A 15,922-nucleotide genomic window follows, 5' to 3' on the forward strand; every position below is an offset into this window, starting at 1 on the left:
TACTACGTTGTAGTTGGGAGTGTCATGTGGCTGTAAACATTCATAGAGTGTGGCAATTGTTCACAGTCATGTGCTTTTTGGGAGAGTCATGTAATGTTCTCTGAGGCCACAGACGGATGATTTGGCCCAGAGAAAGCAGATTCCAGGTCAATCCATTAGAGATTTAAAGGGGAACAGAAGTGGAGACAAAGAGCCATGAGCTCCTTAGCCTCCTTCCTGTGGGGACTCTCAAACGAGCGCCTTGTCCTTGTGATGTCACACAACCAAGCAGGAACACATTTTCACACATTGCTCATTTTTCAGCATTTGAATTTAATCAGGTTATGGGATGTGACTTTGGAGCAACAATTTATCTGGACCCTCTGATAGCCATTCCTTCTTTCCAGGGAATAGAAGGGAATATTTCACAGTTGAATAATCACATGTGTTATTCCTACGGTGTTGTACAGGGGAATCGATATCGAATCAAATGAATATCTCTCCTCTATGGCCAAAAAAAAAGGAAAAGAAAACAGACTCGTCGGTGCTCGGTGCCATCAGTCATCAGAAATCTAAACTTGCTCCGAAGCCAACAAATCATGTGGGGAAATGAATGCGGTGTGTTCTTCTGTACCTTAGCAGCTATTTTGCTCAGTGCCCTTGAGCAAGTCACTTAACCTGCTACTGCTCTAGTGGAGCAACACCAGAGGAGAGCAACAGTAGATGCTGCCGTGTTTTCTGAAGAAATATGTTGCATGAATATTACCCATTCAAAATAATGTCTTGCAAATCTTACATAGGTAAATATTAAAAACAGAAAACATCTGTAGGTATTATTTCTCAAGAATTTCAGAGTCAGTTAATCTGCTTGGTCAGGATTGTGTGGGTCTGGTTTGATCACATAACATCACCTTTTCCTTTGAGCATTGTCTACTTTAAACCAGTGAACAAACCAAACTGTATTAACTTTGGCAGAAATGAGTGTGTTCATGTACTCAACACCACAATGCAAAACACTCGCCCGCAAATATTTTGCGTCGAAGTTATTCATAGCGGCAGAGATGCAAATTTGTCACAGTTGCAGATTTCTTTTCAATAAAAGGTTTGAATAGACCATCGACCAGATTTCTATTGACTTATACCGTTTCCTTTGAGCAAAATGCTCTGGATGAGTTAAAATTGCCTCTGGTAAACAGTGACACAGTCTATATGTCTGAGGCTTTTATTGTGAAAGCCAAGAATGGAAGAAGTCAATCTGGTCTGCACTGCCTATATCAAGGTTGTCTGGAGTAATACAAGTTGCCGTCTCGGTTCGGACTTCATATCATCTGTGTTGTTGTACACTATTGTGTACGTTTTCAATATGTCTGTTACGCACAACGTGATTGGTTGATGCCTTTATTTGCAGTGCGAAAACTCAGAAAATCGATCTCGTCCTGAAAAAACAACAACGTTGCTTATTCGCCACGTAATATTTGTGTGAGAGTATCATGTCAGAAACAACAGTTCGGGAAACTGTATTGATGTACAAATTAATCGCACAAAGAAAGACCTTGTGTGTAAAGGCCTTAACTCATAGTAAGAAGCTGATTGAGAAAATGGGATTTCAGGTTTTTTACAATTGTAATGTGATGATATGTCAGCTCCATAATTGAATACAATGCTGACGAGGCATGCACCCCCAGCTGGCCTTTATAGCTGAATTTGGTGATAAACAAATGTGCACCTTGTAAATCTCAGCACTAAATTGTGCAGTCTGTTTGAATTTGATAAAAGTATCCCGTATCTTTGATTTTCTGCACAATTTCACTGCTGTATGTATTTGTATACAACACTGCTTTACCTTGGGGATTGGTAATTCTCATTTTATTTAAACAACATATTTCACCATTATTATCTCGTCATAATCGAACCCATGAGGCACAAAACACAGGTTCAACCAATAACCTTCGGCATCTGTTTCACCAAGGTTGGCTGAAAATCACAATTTCACGCTGGCAAAACAGCTTACACAATGCGTATCGGACAAAAAAACAAACGCACATCAACCATTGACTCTCACTCACACATTAGTAATATCATTATTTTGTTACATTGTGTGATTGCATCATTTTATTTTGCACAATCCAATCTGGACCCAGCATGAATTCAAAAATGTTAAATTTAGGTCTTTTCAGGTACAAATTTGAACCGTAAACATTTTTAAACCACCACATTTGCACTGAAAGGACCTCTGATGGTGTCATAAAGGGACTTATTGTTCTGTTTTCGACGACACATTCATACCCCAACATCTGAAAAACTTAATTAGTGCGATATCTCCAAATACAGCAAGGAAATAGAAGCTTTACGAAATCGAACAACAATGTATTCCATATCATCTTCATTCAGGGGTCTTGAAAGTTCGAAACAAGTTTCAAGTTGTTGCATTTTCCTCTTGATTTCATTTCAAATCATTTAATGTATTTATACATGATCAATATGTGGATTATCTTTGCAGTTGAGAATATCTCTCTTTTTCCAATTGAAAAAAATGCTGCATGATGAGCAGAGAAATTGTCTCGCTAATACGAGGATAAAATCAGTCCTCGCATTGTTTTGTAAAGTGGCATTAATGAAATGGAGTTGACCCTTACCAAGGCCTCACACACGGCATATGATTAAGCACTCAGCTGTGTTAAGTAAGTAATTAGCCTGTCAAGACAATGGCACCTATAGCTCGAATGTCTGACTGTTGAATAAACATTCATCTTGATTCTATGACACGCAATCAATGTTTTTCTTTCCATGACATTTATATGACCTAATGTTCTTACTCGTTTTCTCCTCTCCTCTCTTGCAGTGCAACAACGACTATGCCCCGGTGTGCGGCTCCAACAATCACAACTACCAGAACGAGTGTTTCCTGCGCAGGGACGCCTGCAAGCAGCAGTCGGAAGTACTCATTATGTCAGAAGGCGCCTGTCCTGCTGGTACGTGCATTTACATTATTATGGCGCCCACGCAGACGAATAAACAAGAAAATGCTCATCACAGTCGCACCCCTGCAGCGCCCACCACACGTACACCAACAGATAAGACTCGAGTAAGAAGGTAACACTCTGGAAGCATGCAGAGGATGTAACGCAGAAGGTGCATTTGTATCGCACCTTTTGCGCAAGAAATGATGTGCTATCGTCAAGAGCATCGTCAGAAAAATGTGAGGGTAATTTGTGACTCATTATAAGTGTGAGCTCCGACAGTTCGGCGCCTTGTGCACAATTTATATTTGATACCTAGACGTCTCAGTCCAGAAGCAAACGCAGACCGTCCTGATTTCCCGCCCATTCACTACAGTTCTCGATTAAACCGAAATAAGCATTTTTCAGCCACCCTCGGAACATCTTCCCTGGGGTGAACATCCTCACTGCAGGTTTTATCTCTGTCAAGTTCAGACAACTGCAGCGGGAAAACCACCGAGTGTGGCACTGTGGGGGGTTCTCAGAACACACACACCACAGTCTTTGCATCCAAATCTACCGGCCACTGAAATAGCAATAATATAACTCAAGGTAAAAATAGCTAATCGAACGTTGTTTAAACAGCTGTTCAATTTTCAGGCTTAAATGTCCTTATCATCAATGCATACAGACACTTGCAGTGGACAGGGTTCAGTGATTGCAGAGTGATGCAGTACTTCAAAGAAATTAAAGCATGATGGAAAAACAAATTGCCAGGGGTGACAGACTGATGTAATTTCCACAAGTTTAATGTAACAAGCACAACTTCCATGACAAGTGGCAAGTGTTCTCATTGAGCGGATGAAGATTTCATCATAACCACACAATGTCCTCGCAATGAACCCAACGCTGCATTGCTCAACCGCCGAGCATTACGCAAGTTAATTAAACAGTTTACTTCAATTTGGTGTGTTAAACAGAAAGTTGAAGTTGAAGAAAGCTTGACAGCTGTGGCCTTTTCGTTGCTTAAATGCTTAAATAAATGTCAAAAGGCATGAATTGTCAAAGGTGGTTACTGTAACACTGTTGCCAAGAGGCATGCTCAACATAGCAGAAAATCCAATGGCTGAATCACACATCATCTTCATGGCCACTTCATTCTTTACTGGAATGTGAAGACATTTTTTATTTAAAAAAAAAATCTAAAAGTGCTCGCATTAATTCTGCGAGGAATCCAGTGAACCCACTTGGATTTTTTTCTTTTTTTTAAAATCCTCACTGTATGACTAATGGAGCAAAATAAAGACGATACACAGTAGATGGTGGAAACTCTCTTTAACTGTGATGCTCAAATGTACCTTAAATATGCTTGTTGTCGAAAAAGATATTGACTGCTTCTAGCTGATTCTGGTGAGTCGTGGTTAAAATCTGGACGCTCATTGGTGCAATCTTTCAAGACATTGTTTTAAAAGAGTTTTGCCTTAAAATAATATGCTGGCAAGTGGCCATGGTACAAGCAAGATAAATAAAAAACAACATACTCCACAGGGGCAAACCCCTCCTCTGCTTCACATCAATGAGCGATTAGGTTCCGTCTTGTTTCTTTGCATAGCTTGTTGTCGATTATCCCGAATACAGTATATAGGGACTACCCATTTTTGAGAACCAGCTTTTTTTCATAAAAATTTGAATATAACTCTTTTCTATACCCTGTCCAATTAGCAATCACCTATGGTTTTTATCTTTTCTTGGGCTGGAAAGTAGAAGCCCTCCGTGTAATTATCTAACATAATTGGAATTACTGTTTGCTGATATAGCTTGGTGTTTAAGCAGCTGAGTCGGTGGGCGCCTTCAGTCGGGAAAGGTCAGCCACTTCATTAGCTGCGTTATGAACACCGGCAGTGCTGCTCAGCGTATGCAGTGCCATAAAGTTAAAGGTTCCTCGTCATTAAAAAAGTTTGGGAACGCTTATATGGATTCACTCTATAGGCAGCAGTAGAAATGAGATCCTTGTAAAATTGGGAGATTTCCATGCAGGTGACTGGGTTTAAGGTGGGACTGTTTTAATTATGACACTCAGCCTTCTTTTTGAAAATGACCGCCGTGACTAGTGTAATGTAATTATACATTTAATACATGTTCCACGGTATTATGGTGTACAAGGCTATTTAGAAATCCTGACAGTATGATTTTTAGTGCTGTCACAAATACAGACGCGGTGCTTTCTGTGCTGCTGTACTTGATGTGATGTGTTGTAGTGCACAGCACGTGCTACACAGAGGTCGGTCTCTGCGGTGTAACAGGCAGCTGAAAGAGCTCAGAAAGATGGCGATTTTTGGTTTTTGGTCTTCAAACTACAAAAGCAGTTTTCTTGCCACATGATTTTATTCATCTGCCAGTCCGCCATCACCATACCATCTCCGTTCAGCCCACTGATGTGTCGGTACCGTCGGTACCTGCTGCTTGCGAAAAGTATAAAATGTATGAAGACACAGTTACCGCCCAAGCCTGATTCCTATTTATGCCCTTTTTTCATTGAACAAGCAGTCTGGGACATTTTTTAACACAAAAGCAGGCAGTGTTTTATTTACCCCGTCTAGTTTTTATGTTGTAAGAACATGTGGAAATTGGTTTGGCCACGTAATCCTGTGATGACAAATCCAAATGGACGAGCGTCTACTTAAAATATAAGCATTCCCTCACGGCCCCCAAAGGGATTATTTCAAAAATTGACCAATTAATGTTCTGAGTAAGTTGTGAATGAGTGAATCCACCGGCAAGGTGGCGTTGGCTGTTTCCGAGGCCCACGTGAGTCACTGCTTAGGCTAAGACGGCATCGCTGGCTCGAGTCGAGCAGTCGCTGACTCAGTTGCTACAGTTCCAGGCAGCAGGCAGAAGTCCATTCAAAGGCCCTCGAACGGGCACAGCTCAGCAGAGGGAACGTGCGGAGACAGCGGCAACGGTCTGTGTGCCAGTAGGCAGGACTTTTGCATGGTCACATGAAACCTCCAGCCTCTCTCTAAAGTGCTCGTTGTGTGTGTGTGCGAAGTCCTTTGCGAGCCATGTGATAGCGTAAGCCAGTGTGCGTGATGTGGATTTGTGGATCTTTTGAAAGTGAAAAGGGATAGTGCCCCCTTTCTTCCATGCAACAAGCAGCGCCTCTGAGACGTTAACACGGGGTTCAAACAAGGATGTTTTTGTCCACTGAAAAAACAAACCAATGACAGTGGTTCTACAGTATGCTCTGTTCGGCGTCACATGTTACCCTCTCTTTGCTCTGGCGTTTCTCCAGAACAAGGCCACAGTGAAAACAAGTGTACTTCCCTCTCTCGGCTCAATCAACTTTCATTCCAGTGGAGTCCAACTCTCACGCCTCCTTCTAAGTTTAGCTCAGTGGGTTTTATCTTGAATATGTGAAGGGTCATTGTGCGTTCAAGTCATTTTAGTGTGGTTGTGTCGTTCCATCTGGTTGGGGAACTTGGGAAATGTGGTTGGTGACGCGGTGAGGAAAAAGAAGAACTTTCTTGAATAAGACGTACCCTTGAGACAAACAAATAAATGATAGAAGACTGTACATTTGTTGAATGTAATATTAATGCAGCAGTGGCCCAGAAAGATTTAGTAACAATAATGAAAGACTATTTTAACTAATTAAAACACACAAAGTTTGCTGCCTTTTCTCTGTAAAGCACTCATGTGATTGCCTTGGGAGCTGTAAAAAAACAAACTTAAAGAGAAGGTATAAAACATCTCCATTTCTCCTGGTCAGAAATTATAGTCTGCAAAGACTGGTGTCCCAGTGCCATACTACGTTCTTATTGTATCGTCTACAATGCTAGTTTTCATAGTATAGTTTTTTTCATACTAAATTGCTCAAAAAAAAAAGTCTTTTCATGCTAAATGTTAATGATAAGATATGTGCGCTGATGCATGCCTGTCAAACTGCAACTTTGCAACGTCTCTCACGATTAAACTCGACAAACATCACTCTGTCGCTGTGAAATCCGGGAAAGGTATTCGTTTGTGTTAACATCTGGTGACTGAAGGACAGAGTGTGTGATTCACAACTCATCAAGCCATTCAGTGAGTCCTTGAGCCCCGTGGAGGAGCATCTGCATTCATTATGTTTCTCCACTCATTTATTGAGCTTTTTTCATTTCATTTTTTAACGAGTAATCTCCAGTCATAATGTGAGCATTATCGCCTTCTGTTTGCAGTAGCTTACAAAAGGTCAAAGGCAGCGAGAAAACATCTCTCCTCAGGCGGGAGTCAGGTTTCAGTGCAGAATGGATACACTCATTAAAATATAATAGCAGTAAACAGATATATTTAAGGGGGTGTTAAATTAAAAAGAAATACGTTTGAACTTTTCTCATTAAATACATACTGCAATGATGTATTTGCCATGGTAACAAGCTACCATGACATGACATAAAGGGATGTTTAAATTTATTTAAAACTCCACAGCAGTGCAGTAATAAAATGGGTGGAAATTACTCATTTTTGTTGAAATTAGTGCCGTCCTATGTACTGCAACTTTGGTATATTAATTAAGAGGAAATTTGAAACGAAGAAATTGAAAAGAAATGTAAATACAGTCATGAAAGTAATGAAGTCTTCGATAACATGGGGCTATCTAAATTTACAAATGCTTGCTTTTCATTTTTTAGTGAAACACACGACGGGATTGCTGCGTGGGAGCTTTCTTACGTAAGCGAGTGTTGCACACAACCCTTTCATGTGGAAAAGTAGGGCAGGCAGCTACTTCTGAAATGTTTCTTCTCGGCTCTCTTCACCACTTAGCCATTTAGTTGATACTCTCTGCTAAGCCAACGCAAAACGAGTGCAACGGCGGGAAACGTTAGGAGATATCCTGAATACCAGCGATACGAGTTACTAATTGTACGTAATGCGAGCATCAAAACTACTTCACCCAAGCTGTACATGTACTGGCACATAAACCTCTCTCTCTTGTTCCCTCTCTCTCGATCTTTCCCTGTCCTCCTTTCCATCCCCATCTCCCAGAATGCCATTAGCTCCAACTGTAGTGGAATGGATATCTGCTTGCTAGTTCCAATACTTATTTTTTAATTGCTGGGGTGAAAAACATCCTAAAACAGACATCTCTGGGGGAAAACCTCGTTATATATATAAATTAGTCCTGCATTGTTAATGTTGAAAAAACAATCCTATCACATGTACTTGTTTTAGCATTTACAGGAGTTTAGATTTATAGATTTTTAATTTAAGTTTTTTTTCTTTTTTTCGTGGCACTTAAATATTACATCACTTATTCAGACTTAAACCATTACCTCATGAAGTAATTATGCTTAACGTGATCGCAAACATGACCTATTACCACCTACAGCAAACGGTATGTCATGAGAAACGATACTTAAGTCAATGCTAAAATAAAAAAGCGGGATGCTACTCGTTTCTCTACTTTATCAGGTACCAGAGATGATAGACAATTCCTCTAATAATGCTACATTGTGAATAAAGCGGCAGGAGGAGAGCTAGTAACGTTAGCTGTTAGCAGCCGGTGGGCAGCACAGTCCTGCTCAACAGAGCTAACGGCTAACATACCTACGTTAGTTGCATTGAGTTATATTATGACGTGTTCGTGCTTTATTCTGTAAACATGAGTATTGAGCAAACGTAACCTATAATGCAGTGGTGGGCCGTCAGGGCCTGCAAGGCCTTCTCTGCTGGCCTAAACAGAATCACAAAGCTATTTATAGATTTTTTTAAAACAACAAAAAAAAACATCATTTATTTTATGATTTAATCATTTTTCTTAAATGCACTACATGTATTATAATTTATAAAAATATTTTTCCCATTATCTTATTTTCTCATTACACAGCTACTGTCTTCCTCAGTTGCTCTAAGTTGCTCTCAGATCTCACCTCTATGTGTCTCTATGTAAGAACAGCCAGATGCCTGCAGACTCTGCTCTGCCACCAGCGCAGATTAAAGTACATGGGGACGATATTGTTGATTGCCATAGTGTTCAACCAATCAGATCTTCAGTTTGACATGTTGGGCGTATTCTTTGACGTGTCAGCGGCCGCTAGCCACCTATAATGACGTCAGCATTACGTGCAGCTCAGTGTTCATCTGTAGCTTTCCCGCTAGGTGCAGTGTGCTGTGATTGGTCAGTGGGCGAGCACGTGACTATCACGAAACGTAACAGCCCAGCTGAGGCTGATGGGTAGTGAATCACATCACGTGATTTAGGTCAACCAATCAAAATGCATTCTGACTGAGTTGAGCTGCACCATGACACAAGGTGCTGAGAGGAGGAAAGACACTGCAGAGAGGTGCGTTCAACATTCATGTTGTGAAAGTAAAATGGCACTCTATTTGGGTCACGGCTTGTCATTAAGGAATGACGGTGGATCCCACAGCCAGACCAGCTGGGAACATTATATTTTCCTGAATTTAGGCTTTTGCATTCTCTAAATGCTTGAGCGTTATTCAAACGACTCATACCGAATGGTTTAATACGAAGACGTACATAGTTACAGCCTTAAAAATGAGCTGTGGTGCCACAATGTGGTAATAAGGTGGTATTTCAGCTGCAGGACAGCAGTGAAGGCCCAGGTATAAAATGCACCGTCCGCCACTGCTATAATGTTAGCGTGATGCATTCATAGGTATTCATGTACAATGTTGTGTTTGGTGAGAAACAACGTTAACGTGAGACCGTCACGTTCACACACGTCTGACCCATCTTGTCACATTACCAGATCTCTTCTTGTCTTTACTGTACATGACAGACCATCTGACAGCACATGTGCTCCCGTCAAACCCTCTTGGATGCTGCTGAGGGCCAAGAGGCCAGACGTTAGAGTCTGCTGTCATTCCAAACAGTAAACAGGAGGCGTGCTGAGGTGCCAGTTTCATGCTAAGTGACGATACTGAGGCACAGACGAATGCGACACCAAAGCCTTCTGTTTTTATGGGCCCCAAGGAGAAGCGTCTGGTGACGGCGGCCGTCGAAAAGTGTGCACATCCTGAGCAATTTTATACGACGGAGGTTTAGGTTCGAACCATCTTACAAAGTGGGGTGTTCTTGCCCATTATTGACTTTTTCAGTGCAACATCTGTCAGACAGAGAAGCAAATTCACACTTCCTTTATTCCAGTCCTTTCAGGTCTTTATTCCCTTCATGTCACGACAGATAAGGAAGTTCTGATTTAGAGGCCGATAGCGGGGAGAGCTCTCAGCGTTACAAAACCAGTGAGAGCTGATTACCACAGGATGGTACCACTTTTCTATCACATCAAGTGTGAGCCCGGCGCAGTGAGGAGCATTAGCTTGGCCAAGTGAAACAAACGAAGCCGTCTATTTTCCCCAAAGGAGGGAGTTTAGCGAAGGCAAGCACTCACATAGCACTTTCCAACTCCATTCCGCAAATATCAACAGTGTAACTTCCAGGAAGTCGTTCGATGGGGAGTTGGGAGAGGGTTTAATTGACACACTGTTAAAATGTTGATGACATGTTTAATCACCGTTTTGTCGCTCTGGAAATCCCTGAGCACCAACAGATGACAGGAGCCATATGTTTATGATGATTTAAGACGCGCACTCTGGGTTAGCAGTAGACCAGCAGCTAAATGACAATCAGCGTCGCTATAATCTCACATACAGTACAGGAGAAGTTATCAACACAACACCAATTCTCTGTGTGTAGAAACATATTCAGGTCTTGTCAGCGCTAATCTGTTGCAAATTCTATCTGAATTCTAAGCACTTTAAGTGATGATAGTCGTTATTGATACGTTATTATATACGTTATTGATCTGTAGGGAGATTTTCTATTTGCTTGTTCTCCGGGGAGGTTAGAGGTCAAGATGAGCTACTGAGCAGCGCCCCAGAATGGGCTTCAAGGTCTTTCCGAAGGACATTTTATGTTGGGACAACCCTATCTCCAGCCTCGGACATCAGGGTTAGGGCAAAAATCCTGGGCTGCATTCAAAAACAAAAAGTCTGTGCTTTCTGCAGTATCTGAGCATGGCAAGTTACTGTCAGCAATTGAAATGCAAGCATTCATTGCAGACCTGTGACAGCCATCCAGCCCCACCATGCTTTCTGCCTACATAAATGCTGACATGTTGGCACTGGCCGTAAATCGTGCCAGGCAGATTCCAGCAATATGCTCATAAATCCAGGAGATACTGGGCTGGTTGGGGCTTTGAACCTGAAAAGTCTTCTCTAATCGCAGTCGGGGAGGAAACGTCAGCAATTCTGGCAAATTATAGTGTGATATAGCGATGATCCCGGACGGTCCGCCGCTTCTGAGATTTTAATTTGGGATCTGGGTTCCATCTAGAAAGCAATTTGGTGGTGAAGATTGTTGCGGAATCCCGGGATACGCCAACCCCTGTGGTCAGTAGATTAAAAACCATATGTTTCCCACTGAGCTGAAAATGTTCCCATCAAGTTCGGCTTTGATGGAACATCATTTTCAAAAGTTGCAGAAACTTGTTCTACATCTCTCCAGACAGCTACCGTAGCCTTTAAAGCTGCCTCTCATTGCCGTTGTAGATATTGCACATATAGGTTGTGTAGTTTTTGTACAAAGAATGAAGTGGTGCTGCTTGTGTATCATACAAAAAAAAAATCCATTACAAGGGTTCACCGCAAAGATAGCTCTTCAGAATATGAGAATCATTTTTACAAGGACACACAGGTAGTTTGAGACATAAAACCGCCTGCCATGCAGTGCTTGTCGACATCCCTGCAGCCATACTGAAGCCTAAATTTCAAGCTTATTTACAGCAGAAGGTGGAAAGTGTGTTCATTGGTGTGTGTGTGTGTGTGTGTGTGTGTGCTCAATGCAGTCCAGCCTCTGATGTAAGCAGCACAGTGAGGTTAATTACAGTTCCCCTCGAAGGGTCCTCTCTCTTTCTATCTGCTTTGTCCCTCGTCTAATCAATCGTTGCGAAACTGAAAAGAAAATTAACTCAATCATCTGTTGTCTACAAAAGGTAACCATGCTTTTTTTTCTTTCTTGCTCTCTTGGCACACCACCTCTGCTCTCTTGCTCACTCTTCTGTGCCTCCTCACAAAAAAAAAATTGCGCTCCTCTTATCTCCTCTTTGTGACCCTTTATTTGGCAGACAAGTGGGCAGAAAAGTACGCTTGTGCCTATCTCCCTTGCCATTTTGTTCTATTTTCTAATGCCAGTCTTTCTCTCCTGAAACCTCTGCCCTTGTACGGATACTAAAGGTTTTTATTGATCTTCCATGAACCCCTTCTGACTTCAGCCTGATCCTTCAAGCTCAGCCTTTTCATGAAACACTGTACATGCAGTTCCCCCCATGTACCAAGGTCACTGAAATTCTGTAGATGTAAAAGGAGGTAAGACAGGGTGTGCACTGAGATCTTCTTTTTTTTTCCAACATCAAAGTTGTCCATGTGGATTTTTCTTTGAAACAGATGTACAATGTAGGTGTAGCAGTTTCTATTTGCATTCATTGTTACTCAACAAAATGCATTGTGTGTATCATTGAGATCCAACAAGCATGTAGAATGCATTTCAGGCTACATGAAACACCTGTCAAGGCAGCTTTAGAGCTGGCAGTCTTCTTCTTCACTGCTTTTGTTGGAGCATAGCTACATGTCTTCGTGTATCAAAGGGAAACCTCTGGATTTTTACAAGCTGGATTTTTGTTAATTGGCCCAGTATTCAGCGAGAGCGCTGCAGCTTTTGGGGCAATTCCTCACCGTCATTATACGTCCACTGACAGAGCTTGTTTCTGACACTGACAGGCTCATATTTTTAAATACTTGTATCTGATTATAGTTTTTTGATTGTCCAACCAAGTCTCGCTCAAGGAGAAGTCTCGTTCAATGGAAACGTGAGTTAGAGTTGGAGAGGGGAGTGCCGGGAAGAGTTGGTTGTGTTGAAATCCAGGAAGCGTAGCTGTTATATCAACATTTTTTAATGCCATGAAAATTGTATAAATTACTTATTTAGCCTATGTATGTTGCAGGGCTGTCGTTGCAATAGTAGTTTCTTAGAGATTATTGAAATATGTGGCAAATTATTCTATTCCAGCGGCTCTATGAATTACTGTTTATATTCATATCCTTGGTCTTTGAATTGAGGCAACTATGACCTCCCCTCACCTGTTTTATAAACTGTCGGAATTGTGGGAGCATCTTCTTGTAGCCCTTTCCCATTTTGCAGCTATATTATTTATGGGACTGTGCTGCACATCTGTGGAGCAAGTGCAAAGACTGGAAGAGAGGGCTAGCTAGCTCCTGCATCTTATGCTTGCAACCCTTTTTGTCACAGGGGAAAATGTATTTGTATGCTATCAGTTCTGGTCAGACCAAGGCTTTACTCGCTACACAGTAAGCTAACCCTCTTGTTTCAGTTTGTGTATTAGTTTAAAATCGTTATGGGCAGTGCCTTACTGCGTCAGTATCCAATAAAGTAACCCCAAACCAGATGAGATGAGTCTCTCGTCTGTCCACACAGGTGCCACTCTCTAATCACAATCCCCACTTTTTTTAGTCCAGTTACCTGCTGATGCTCACACTGATGCCCAGATAACACCTTCCTCAACACCAACTTTGAGGCAGAGTGATGGTGGTCAGGGCGTTTAATGCTGACTAATCCCCACAATTAAGAATGGGCCTTTAGAGATTTTACTGATAGATTTTATATTATTGGACTCATTTTAAAGCCACTATGCATGCAATCTTTAAGCGATTATAGCATGGTGCACTGTCCAGGTGGTATTCTGATGGTAGTTTTTGTTTCAGAAAATCGACAAACCTGGTGAAAAATCATAACTGTCTGTCTTGCTTGCAGCCCTTAAGTCGGTGTCTTCAGGTCCATGGGTTGAAGGTTGAAGGTTGAAAGGACCACTCCTTCATTGCTGTCTGCCACTGTGTATTTCTATGCCTTGGCCCGGACACATTATGTGTTTGGGTTTAGCTTGGACTCAAAGATAAGGTCAAGGTCACTGTTACCTCACAAAGCAGAGAAGTTTCACACGAATGACTAATAGGATGAAATGAAGTGATGACAAATTAAGATGGACATGGACGTAAACTGCAACTTGATATACGGCATACGACGCAAGCCGGTAATTCTCATTTTTGTACTATCACGTCTCAATTAAAGAGACTGAATTATTCAATTAAAAAAAATGATGTAAAGCAAAAGAAGAAAATATTTCCCCCCCAAAATTTGCCAGGACAACATTTCATGTCTGCTGTGATTTTGGAGGCAGTCCCACCTCACTGATTATTGACCGGTTGCTTTGAGAGTTTCTTTCCCTTGACACAGCTGACCATCTGCTGCACTGACCTCAACGAATCCTCCCACTGGAGACATGGTTTTATCCCGTCACAAATGTATTTTATCGACCCAAAGCTCACGTCATTAAAGTATCAGTACAGCTTGCTGGGCAGACGGCATGTGTTTTAGTGCGTGCACCTCCTTCTTCTAAGCCCTTCTCACATGATGTTCATATGGAGCTGAGCTATTATCCCCACAGTCCTCTGAGGCTCTGCGTCCGGTCTATGGCCCCCGGCATTTGAGCGGATCACTTTGTGCTCAAGTTACACGGTGCCGGTTCTTCCAAGTGCTCATCAGTATCCCTTTCACAGCCAATATTACAGTTTCAGCACGCTCGGTGTGTTTTGAGGGAGCTCCGCACAGATTCGGTGTGAAAGCCGCGGATAAGGAGTCGCCGTAACACAGTGTCTTCCCACAGTCCTACCGCAGAAAGGAATGGAGAAGATGCGTGATGCTCGATGCCCCCAGGGCACCCTTTCACTTTTATTCTCAGTATCACTTTCTGCCCCATCTTTTAGACAGAGTCGCTCAAATGCACACAGAAGAACATGAAGTGTGTCTCTTCACGCATTCTAGAGCTGGAACAAATAGCACGAAGCGTCATTGATCACGTTAACATTGGAATTCTAAATCAATATTTGAATGCAGATTTATTTGATTTTTGCATTACCGTTCATTGTCTATAAAGCTGTTATTTCTGCTCACATAGGCAGATACACAGGCTTATTCAGCCGATGAGTGAGACTCTGGTTAACAACTGTTTGTTTCTCCTCCACAGATGCAGGCTCAGGATCAGGAGACGATGGTAAGATTACTCACCTCCTCCTCCTCCTCCTCCTCCTCTGTTCTAACTCCACATGTGCTGCTTTTTAATGTATTTCTCTGTGTTTCTTCCTCCACCGACTCTCTATTTGCAACTCAGCAGACAAGTGAACTGTCAAACGAGTTCAGTTTATTTAAAGGAAGTAGGGGTTATTCATGATTCCAAACAATATGGTATGCATTCATAAACAAACAAAGGAGTTTAACTTGAATGAATCCAAATGTGAATATAATGACACACCACAATCCAATAATTAAAATGTTACGTTTTAATTAAATGTATACACTTTTTAAAGCTGCAATTATCAAAATTCCAGCAAAAAATTCTCTTTGGAAAGAAAGGCTCAAAAACTGATCATAATCAGGGAAATGGTGAGCCAGTTGGTCAGTGACAGTGACAGTTGGACAGTTTTCCTCTGGTAGAGTCCTTTGCTCTTGAGAAGTTGAGGGATCCTTTAACTTGGTTAAAGGATCACAGGGCTAACTGGTGAACACAGCGGAGCCAGATATTTCCCTCAACAAATAAACACGACCCCACATGAATGGAAATGTGGCTCCATTTCTGCTTGTATGTGTTAAAAATGCGACTGTTCGCTAACACATTCACTAAAGCGGCTCTATAATGTGATAATTTGTCAGTGTTGTGTTTACAGCTTGATACCACTGCCCCCACATGGCCATTTACCGAAAGATAAGATAAGACAAGATAAACCTTTGTCGTATCCCTGAAAATGTGGTTGCAGCGGCTCAAGGACGGCAGTAGCGCAGATGAATAGAGGAAGTAAAAGAAAGATAAAATAAGAGGTACATAAAACGACAACAAAAAAAGCATATGAGACAAACAATGGCAAGATAAAGT

The 15,922-nt window shown here is 41.7% G+C and overlaps 1 protein-coding gene across 1 annotated transcript in view; it reads left to right on the plus strand.

Moving 5' to 3' along the window:
* Positions 1–15,922, plus strand: part of LOC306783758 (tomoregulin-2-like) — a 116,117-nt gene that overhangs the window by 47,176 nt on the left and 53,019 nt on the right. The window contains exons 3-4 of the mRNA XM_079277547.1: positions 2,822–2,951; positions 15,020–15,046. Coding sequence (XP_079133673.1) covers positions 2,822–2,951; positions 15,020–15,046 — 157 coding nt within the window. The remainder of the gene's footprint in view (positions 1–2,821; positions 2,952–15,019; positions 15,047–15,922) is intronic.

This window comes from Melanostigma gelatinosum, assembly GCF_949748355.1.
Source record: "Melanostigma gelatinosum genome assembly, chromosome: 10".
Taxonomy (NCBI): Eukaryota; Metazoa; Chordata; class Actinopteri; order Perciformes; family Zoarcidae; genus Melanostigma; species Melanostigma gelatinosum.